The sequence below is a fragment of the Mus caroli genome, chromosome X (genome assembly GCF_900094665.2).
Source record: "Mus caroli chromosome X, CAROLI_EIJ_v1.1, whole genome shotgun sequence".
Classification (NCBI taxonomy): Eukaryota; Metazoa; Chordata; class Mammalia; order Rodentia; family Muridae; genus Mus; species Mus caroli.
Window position 1 is genome coordinate 41,345,043 of NC_034589.1, and position 10,780 is coordinate 41,355,822.

At 38.6% G+C, this 10,780-nt stretch overlaps 1 protein-coding gene across 3 annotated transcripts in view; it reads left to right on the forward strand.

Annotated features, from left to right (window-relative positions):
- Window positions 1-10,780, forward strand: part of Slc25a14 (solute carrier family 25 member 14) — a 39,814-nt gene that overhangs the window by 16,652 nt on the left and 12,382 nt on the right. For all 3 annotated transcript variants that reach the window (XM_021152972.2, XM_021152975.1, XM_021152971.1), the window contains one exon: window positions 630-725. In XM_021152972.2, the coding sequence (XP_021008631.1) occupies window positions 630-725 (96 nt within the window). The remainder of the gene's footprint in view (window positions 1-629; window positions 726-10,780) is intronic.

Sequence of the window (10,780 nt, forward strand, 5' to 3'; positions counted from 1 at the left end):
TTCCTTCCTTCCTTCCTTCCTTCCTTCCTTCCTTCCTTCCTTCCTTCCTTCCTTCCTCTTTTTCCAGACAGAGTTTCTCTGAATAACAGCCCTGTCCATCCTGGAACTTGCTCTGTACTCCAGGCTGGCCTCAAACTCACTGAGAACTGCCTGCCTCTGCCTCCAGAGTGCTGGGATTAAATGCATGTGCCACCACTGCCTGGCTAATACATATGTTTTTATTCAAACAGGGTCTTACTGTGTAGCTATGGGTATGCTGGAACTCACTCTATTGATCAGGCTGGCCTTGAACTGACAGAGATTCACCTATCTCTGCCTTCTGCGTTTTGGGATTAAAGGCATGTGGAACCATACCTGGCTCAAACTAGTTATATCTCACTGAATGTTTGTTACTGTCAATTCCAGAAATTATGGATTTAGTATGGGGAATGTGAGATCTAATTAAAATCTTTATAGATATACTTTGGCACAAATTATGTTTTATTTGTATACAATTTAATTCATTAATTTCACCATAGTAACAGTTTTAAAAACAATTCCAAAACCTATTTTTTTCTTAATTTTTAAAGAAGTGAACTATCTCATTTTGGTTTTTGCTGTCAAAATAAAATATTCCATTTTTGTTTTAGATTCGAATGCAGGCTCAAGGAAGTTTGTTCCAAGGGAGCATGATTGGCAGCTTCATTGACATATACCAGCAAGAAGGTACCAGGGGTCTGTGGAGGGTGAGTCCCCATTTACTGGTGAGATATTACACTCTACACTTGAGTCTTCATATTAAGTCATGAGATTGTGACTTATAACTCCAAACAAAACAAGGCGCTCATGCCACCCATGAAAGGACCAAAACTTACCAGTGGCTCCTATTTCGATAGTGGTGTTCAGCTGTATGTGTAAGAAACATGTATAATTCGAGATTGCCATTTTGTTTTCCTAAACTTTACAGTGAATTTGTTTCAATGTAGTTTTGTCAGTTTTGGATTAAACACATTAATATGTAGTGCATATGTTCAAAGAGTAGGACAGTATTTTTAACCTTATAAAGTAAATGATATATGATAAAATATTGATAAAATTTACAAAAATATGAGGAACAATTCCAGCAGTCCCAGCACTGGAGAGAATCACTGTGAACATTTTGTTATCTTCAAATATTGATTTATATTTTGTCATTTGTTGTATTATTACAATATTTTTTGGTATTGTTTTGAGACAGGGTTTTCTAAGTAGCCCAGGCTGGTGTTGAACTTTTGAACCCCCTGCTTCTGTCTCCTGAGTGCTGAGAAGTCAAGTCTGTTCCACTCCACTTATCTCTTACTATAGTAACTCTTCGAGACTGGATCTATGTAGCTCTGGCTGTCTTAGACCTCACTCTATAGACCAGGCTGGTCTCAAACTCACCGAGTTCTCCCTGCCTCTATGTTCTGAGTGCTAGAATTAAAAGCTTGCAACACCACAACTGGTTATTGGATAACTTTTTAATCTGTTGTGATCACTGAATTATTCTAACAGCAAATAAGAGTATTATTAGAATATGCAGAGAGTGAGTGAGCGAGAGTGCAGAATAGGATGGAAATAAAGTTTTGTTATTTTCTTTCTTTATACTTTTTATAGCTAATTTTACTTTAAAACTTCAAACAAAATAGAGTTGAAAGAACTGAATTACAAACACACATCATCTAGATTACACAACTGATAAAGCTTTGGCACAATTACTTGATCTGTTTCTGATTGCATAGACTCATGTTATTTTGCACAACAATATAATTGTATGTTGTAGACATTCTAAAAGTTCCATAAACTGTCCATGATGTGTCTCCTAAGAAGGTGGAGAGATGTCTCTACTGTTAAGATCACAGACAGCTCTGGCAGAGGACCCATGTGTGGGCTGTGCAGAATGCATGCACCTGTGCTCATGTTTACGTATCCTCTCAGATATACATATAGTTAAACATAAGTTAAAATTTAGGAAAAGTACAAGATTCTCTGATAACAGTACTATTGTCGAGTGTAAGAAAGTAATTTTTAAGGGGCTGGAGAGATTGCTCAGTGGTTAGGAACACTTGCTATGCACACTCTTATGCAGATGGATCTGTTTGAGGCCAGCCTGGTCTATAGAAGAGAGTTACTATTACACAGAAAACCCTGCCTTGAAAAAAAAAAAAAAAAAAAAAAACAACCAACCAACCAACCAAGCAAACAACAAAATACTTGCTGCTTTTGTAGAGTTGGGTTGCCAGTCCTCACATGGCAGCTACCAACCATTCACCGCTCCAGTTCCAGGGAAACAAAGCCCTCTTCTGATTTTTTTGCAGGCACCGGGCATACACATGGTATATAGACCTACATGAAGGCAAAATGTGTGTGTGTGTGTGTGTGTGTGTGTGTGTGTATGTGTATGTGTGTGTGTGTGTGTGCATGTGCACATCCCCGTGTGGACGTGTTGCCTGTGTATATACGATAAATAACTCTGAAAAATGAGCCTAATACTTGAAATCTAGACCATATTAAAAATTCACCTATTTGTGAGCTGAGGATATAGTGTTTATATAGTGTTATATAGTGTTTTCATGTCTTTGGCTTGTTCCTCTATTGCCTGAAACTTGAGACCACTAGCTTTATTATAGTCATTCTAAACCTTTTGCATCAAGTAAGGTGTGCATGTTTGGTAACACCACATTAAACAGTGCAGAGATTGCCTACTTAGTCATATGATATCCAGTATATCTTGCTGTTGTAAAAGGTAAACTTTTCTTTTGCAATTAGCAAGTAATTTATCAGGTGAAAATTTGATCACATGCATATGTCCCAATACCTAATAATCAAATGTAACTACTTGTATGATCCTAGCACAAAATGCTACAGAAACAAAGTGCATTATGTTATGTATTCTTTGGATAATAGATATAACTTTTATGTAATGATCACAGCACCCACTAGTGATCCTTGAGGTTTGATTCTTAGTAACAGTCGGGTAGACTTTCTTGATTAATCCAATTTAAAACCATAGTAGAGCTAACTAGAACATTTTCATGAATTGGTGCCAAGAGACAAAGACCAAACAGCAAGATTATAAATTAGGTGGGGGAACTGAGACATTTTCTTTTTATTCACTGGTAATTGTTAAAAGTACAAACAAAATCTCACTGGCATTGGATATATTCACATTGTTTGCTACCAGGATACAGAATTTAAAACCCGAGCATATGCTGATGAGTTCCAAGTGTTAACTTACCTTTAAATCCTCAGAGAGGAATGGGGCCTCATGAGTCTCTGTAATCCATGATGTATCCAGAATTTATTTCATCAACTGAAACCCTATAATCACTAAACAACCATCCTTCCTCTCCCCTGCTCTCTGGCAACCCCATCCTGTTGTCTGTCTTTGTGACTCTGAGTGGACTCGTAAATGTTTGTCCCTTTGTGAGATTTTATTTAGCATCATGTCCCTGAGGTTCATACATGTGCTAGAATGGTTTTGAATTTCTTTCCTGTTAAAGATTGAAAAAAAATGTTATTTATACATTTCACACACTCACATGTATACACACTACATTTTATCTATTCAACCATTGATGGATGTTTGGGTGTCTTTCATTTTTGGGGTATTGTGAATGCTGTTGCAATGAACATGGGAGATATATCTAGCAGTGGGATTGCTGAGCAATCTGGTAGTTCTGTGTTTAAGTTTTTAAGGAGCTTGACATTTACTTTTATTAACATAATCTGGGTGCGTAATGAAAAGCAAAGTGTATTTTGGTATGTGGTTCCTTGAGATAGGCATATTTTATATAAAGATATAAAAATGGTTCTGGGAAATATAGCTCAGTGATAGATATTTTGCCTAGCATACATGAATCCTTAGGTTCAAACCCTAGTATGCCTGCACATCAATTTATATTAAAACCTTTTCTGAAGTCCAATTTTGTTTCAAAAACTTTAAAAATTTCAACAAAGAAATATTTATTTTTCCCTCTGCAGATATGTGATCTTTTTTTGTTTTTTTTTTTTTNGCTGTCCTGGAGCTCACTTTGTAGACCAGGCTGGCCTCGAACTCAGAAATCCGCCTGCCTCTGCCTCCCGAGTGCTGGGATCAAAGGCGTGCGCCACCACGCCCGGGTATATGTGATCTTTTTAGTCTGCTTAATACTCTTGCTTTGGTTGTAGCAGTTGCCCCTGGGAATTTTTTCATGCTGTTCCTAACTTCACTATACACAGAAACGGCAACAAAATAGAACTTATGTAAGAGTAGGAGAAAGAGTTGTATGGTGAGATTTTTCTGGTGAGCTAGAACACACCTTCTCTGTTCAGTAGGGTACCTGCTCCTTAGCTGTGGCCTGTTGCCAGAACTCATTAATGAGAAACTGAGTGTGGTTAAATTTTCACTTTTTTTTTAGATTTTTATGCTTATTTTATGTATATGAATATTTTGCCTGAATGTTATATAAATGCACCACATGCATGCAGTACCAGCAGAGGCCAGAAGAGGGCACCAAGTACCTTGGAACTGGAGTTAGAGAAAGTTGTGAGCCACTATGTGGGTGCTGGAAAGAGAATTTGGGTCCTCTGCAAGAGCAACAAGGGTTCTTAACTCTGAGCCGTCACTCCAGCTCTTAAAGTTTGACTTTTCAAGAGAAGCTGGAAACTTGCATTTCTTTGCAAAACACCTTAATCAACAGCTAACTAAATCTTTTAAGAATATTCTATAGGCCACATACATAAATACATCTATGGGCTGAAATCTTCCAGGAGTTTTAGGGCCTTATTGTTCATCATTGGTCTTATGAGGAGGTCACACTGTTTAGGAGAGTGAAGCAGGGGAAGAGTTCTAGAGGAAGCTACTATTAGGCGAGGTCAGCAGGATCAGCCTTGGCACAGTCACATCACCTGTATATAGGGTTTGGGAGTTCAGAGATGGTGAAATACTTTAATATAAAAGTTACATCAAAGAGAAGTTATCTACATAATATGGTATTTTCAGTTCTTAAAGTTTATTTATTTTCATTGATTATCTTTATTCAAGTACCCTTGCACATAATTAAGAAGTCCTATGGATTGTGGGGATATTTCTAGTGGTAAAATGTTTGATGTACAAATGAGTATGGACCCAAGTTTGATTTCCATAACCCCCATAAAAGTATCAAAAGCTGGGCACAGAGGTGTGCATTTTTTCCATGATATTATTTTCTTTTTATTATTGACTGTTTTATTAGATCTTTTACAGCCCTATTAAAGATTTTTCACAAAGCCTAATTTAATAGCTAGATATTCAAATTAGAAATTGTTACATTATTTTTCCTTTGTTATTTAAATTTGTCTCATTTTATTCTTAATCCTTTTCCCCTGTTTATGTTTTTATTTCATTCTATTTTCTTTTTTCTTTTATTGGATATTTCATTTATTTACATTTCAAATGTTATCCCCTTTCCAGGTCTCCCCCCCCAGAAGTCCCCTATCCCTTCCCCCTCCCCCTGCCTCTATGAGGGTGCTCCCCCACCCACCCACCCAGAGGTGTGCACTTTAATCTCAGCACTGGAGAGACAGAGATGGATGAGTCTCTGAGCCTCTCTGGCCAGCCAGCATAGCCTAATATGTGAAGCCCAGGTTTCGATGAAAGTTTCAGTGTCAAAAACCAAGGTACATCATTCCAGAGGATTGTTCACATATAACTTGCCTCCACACACAGTGATAATGTTCAGTTAAACTTATGAAGGTAAAGAATCTGCTGTGAATCCGTAAAAAATGCTAGGTGGTTCATTGGATGATGACACCCTCTGTAAGCCTGCCAGCTTGAGTTCAATCTCTGAGACTCACACGGTGCAAGACGAGAACTGACTCCTGCAAGGTGTCCCTTGACAGCCATCTGTGTAACATGATGTGTGTATCCACACATATAATACACACACATGCACACACAAAAATAAAGAGGGAAGGTATAAAAATCATCTCTACCCATACAAACACAAAGGATCTTAATATATTTCTTTCTGAAGAGTATATATTCCTTTCTCTCTGAACTTAGAATAGCAGTGCTGGATATAATTTCATATCATGCATTTTAAAACAATCATTAGAATGATTTCCTTGTATAATTAATATTCTTCAAAGATTCCCCCCCTCTCTTTGTGTGTGCGTGTGTATATGTGTGTGTATGGCTGCATATGTGTATGTGGCTGCACTTGTGTGCACTGTATGTGGTGGCCAGGGGAAAACTTTAAACGTCATTTTTTGTTGAGACAGGGTTTCTCATTGGCTTGTTACTCATCAGGCTAGAGTGGGTGGCTACCAAGCCCCAGGGATCTGCTTGTCTCTGTTCTGGGATAGCGAACAGCTTTGCCTTGTGTACTGCCAGCCCTCTTTGGTCCCGTGAGTGGGATAGGAATATCATGCTAATTGATTGGTATCTCAGTGCAGGAGGACCTTCAGGGGAGCACTGTTTCCTCCTTGCTCTTTCCCTTAGACCTCAGACTTGTGCTTCCACCCACTCTCATCCTTGGTTTTTAGGAATCAATCAGGGAAGTGCCCCTCTCCTCACTGACATTTTTTTTTCTTTCAAATTTTAGAGACAAAAATCGCACTGTGTATCTCTGGCTTGCCTGGAACTTGCTGTGTAGACTTGAACTCTGAGATCTACCTGCTTCTGCCTCTCAAGTGCTGGGATTAAAGGTGTGCACCACCACGCCCAGCTGCCAATGCTTTTATTATTTTGTCCTTCTAATGAGTGTGTACTCACGTCTCGTCTAAAGAAATTCTCCTAGTCCTGCAGATTGAAGTCAGGGCCTCATGGGTCCCACTGAACTGTGTCAGCAGCCCTCTTTCTACTCAGTCATGCTAGCCATGAACTCACTTTGTAGTCAGCACTGGCCCTGAATTTAGGATTCTTCTGCCTCAGCATCATGAGCAGCTGAGATTAATTACAAGACTGTATCATCGGGTCTATCATGCTTTTTTCTTTTTAAAAACCTTTTTAATCAGTGTATATTGTAGAAATGTGTTTCATGCTGATATTTTCATATATGTATATAATATACTTTGATATCATCCCTTCTTGCATGCACTTTCCATCTCTTTCCTTTCATCCTCACAGATTATCTCCTTTCTGCTTTGATGTTGGTGTGTGTGTTTTGTGTCCATGCATTTGCATGGGTGACAGTGAATAACTTCAGGTGTCATTCATTAAAAGCTGTCTACTCTGTTGTTTTGAGATAGGTTTCTCACTGGAGGGAGCCCTCTCTGCCTCCCCAATACTGAGATTCTAAATCTGCATCCCCATAACTCACTTTTTATTATGTGAGTTCTGAGTTGAATTCAAGCTCTCATAGTTGCATAGCAAGTTTAGCATTTTACTGATTGGGCCATTTCTCTAGCCCCTTAAATCTTTTTGAAAATGTCCTTTTAGTCATCATCATCTTCCTCCTTGTTGTCATCCTCCTCTTTTTCTTCTTCCTTCTTTTTTCCTTCTTTTTCTTCTTCCTCTTCTTCTTCTCTCTCTCTCCTCCTCCTCTTCCTCCTCCTCCTCTTCTTCTTTTTTTTTTTTTTTTTTGAGGCAGGGTTTCTCTGTGTAGTCCTGGATGTCCTGGAACTAGCTCCATAGACCACACTGGCCTTGAACTCACATAGATCTGCCTACCTTTGCCACCTGAGTGCTGGTATTAAAGGAGAGTACCACCACCACCTGGCTGTTTTTACTTTTAATTATGTGTATCTGTATGTGTTTGCAGGTGGTCTTGAAAGCTAGTGGCATTGGGTGACCTGGAGCTAGAGTTCCAGGCGGTTGTGACCTGCTTGATATGGGTCCTATGAATTGAACTTTTAGCCACTGAGATACCTTTTGGGCCCCCCACCTTAATTTTTTAAAAAAAGATATTCTATTTGTGTGTATGGATGCTTTTTGCCTGCATGCATGTCTATGTACCACATGAGTGCCTGATGACTGCAGAGGCCAGACAAGGGTGTTGCATCCCTTAGAACTGGAGTTCCAAGTACTTGTGAGTTGCCATGTAGGTGACTGGAACTGAACTATGAAAGAACAGCCAGTCTTCTTTCTTAATTGCTGAGCCTTTTCTTCAGCCCCATAGGCTTTTTAAAAACAATTGATCCAGGATCTAACTATTTATTAGCCCTGGCTGGTGTGTACTTGTTACGTAGACCAGCTTGGTCTTGGACTTAAAGCTCTGCCTCCCAAGCTGTGTGATTGAAAGGTGGTATCCACCATGCCTGTTCCCCTTAAAACTTTTTATATTGTCTAAAATAGGACCTGTTTTGTAGAAAGTTCTACGGGCTACTGAGAAGAATTTTTATTAGACAACTTTGGGGTAGCATATTCTATAGATAATATTTTGTGAATTTTACCTGTAGAAACAGGTAAGTTGTTTAACTGAGGATTCTTTACTTTTTTTGCCTAGATGAGATTTGTTGGTGGCAATGAGTTACTGAAGTCTCTCACTGTGATTGCATCTGTATTCACTTGTTGCTCTATGTTGGTTAGGTTTGTTTTATGAAATTGCATGTCCCAATATTTGGTGCACATATATCTACAGTTGTTATATTTTCTTGGTTGATTATTGTATTTTATTAGTGTGTGGAGACCATCTTTATTTTCTTTGCTGTGCTAGAGATTGAACTCTGGGCCTTATGTATGCCAGTCAAGTAGTGTACTGCTGAGCCATAACCCTATCTAGAGACTTTTAACTTTTCTTAAAAATTTCATTTTGAAGTCAACATTGTCACCTATCGAGTGTAGTTAATTCTGTTTGCTTTCAGATTCTCTTTGCTTTGAATATAATTTTTCATTACTTCCCATTTTAGTCTCAGTATGTCTTTGCTAATGAAGCAAATTTACAGATAACAAACACTTAGATCTTGAGTGTTCTTTTAATTCCATATAGCCAGTTTGTGGCTTTTAATTAGAGACATAATAGCATTCCATCATGTTAAGGTTATTATTGGAAAGGTATGTACTCTTCGGCTCCTTCCTTATCTTAGTCATCGGCTCATTTAGCATTTATGTGGGCTGGAGAGACGGCTCAGTGGTCAAGACTTATTCCACAGTACCTGGGTTCAATTCCAGCACCTACACGTTAGCTCACCACTGCCTGTAACTCCAGTTCCAGAAGATCTAACATCTTTACATAGACATGTATGCAGGGAAAATACCAATGCACATAAAATAAAGATAAATCAATTTTTAAAATATTCTTTTAAGAAAGAGTTAATAAAGTTTGATTCTTTTCTCCTAATTCTTATTTACCCACTCTTATCAAGATTTAGTCCATCAAGATTTATTGTGTACTTTAAAAACATTTTTAATTATGGATACTTGTATGTATGTATGTACAGGCATATGTTCAGGTGCCTTTGGAGGTTAAAACTGAGGCATGGAATCCTTCTGGAGTTGGAGTTACAGTCAGTTGTGATCTACCCAGTGTGGGTGCTGGGAACTGAACTTGGGACTTCTGCAAGAGCTTAGAGTTCTCAGCCTCCAATATAACATAGGTTGCAAGACTCACTGCTCCCTATGGAAGATGGGAGTGCATTCTACCTCATGCGCCTCAAACTTCCTTTTACTTCTACTTAATATTCAGTAGGTCTGTGTCTAACTTGCCTTCTCTATGTGACTTTTTCTGATGGCCATCTCCTATCCAGGCACTGTGATAGGGGATCCTTCAGCATTCTAGGCATCCTTATCACTGACATTGTGATTTTTTCCCCTTGTTTTCAGTTCTGTAGATTAGCTCAGTCAAGCAATGGTTCCCTTCTCAAGGTGGTATCTGATTATTACCCTCCAGCATTTGGGGAGTGACAGTACACTGCTTCTCCAATGTTAGCCTGCCATACAGGAGCACTTAATGTGGCACCAAGTCTCCATATTTGATTGAAGGCTTGTAGGACTGCCACTTCTGGCTGCTTGGACTCTCCTGTGTCCAATGTGTTGGTTGCTACTTGGCATCCTTCTCACCCTTGTGATGGGGCTGGAGCTGTGGACTGGTCCTTAGGTTTCTTTGCCTCACCTTTCTGTATCTGTTTTTTTTTTCGCTGTTTTTTCTCCTCTTGATTGCTCATTATTTTATGTCTTTTTAATACAGACTCCCTGTTGTCCTGATTTGTATAGAGATTCATAGGGAAGGAAACTTCTAACCTGCCACCTTACCACCGACCTCTTCAGTGCTTTTTGCTTTCTGATTTTATTTTTTCTAACAGCTTTATAGAGAAGAGTCACATATTGTAAAACTTTTCAGCTTTAGAACACACAATTGTATCAGGTGGTTTCATGCTCTATGCCAGTATTGCTACTGTCTAAGTTGAGAACATTTTAATTACCAAAAAGAGACTCCCTACCATTTAATAGTCATTTCCACCACGGCTAATCCTCAGAACACTGTAATACACTATTCCTTTTGTTCATATATATTTGCCCACTTTATGCATTTCATCCAAGTGGAATTGTATTATGTCAGCTGTTAGGGCATAAATATGCACACCTTCCCTCCCTCTCCCTATTCCCCTCCTCTATTTCTAAGTAAATACTCTGGCGCTGAGCTAAACCCCAAGTCCCAGTATGTCATTTCTTTTTGTGGCTAGATAGCCATTACATTTTGGGGATATGCTATATTTTTAATTTATATACTCAATAATTAAGGAGCATTTGGATTGTTTTGTGCTTTTCAATAATATACTGGCTATTGCTATGAACATTGATATGTATTTTTGCATGAAATGGACCCAAATATAGCTGTCTCTTGTGAGACGATGCCGGGACCTAGCAAACACAGGAGTGGAT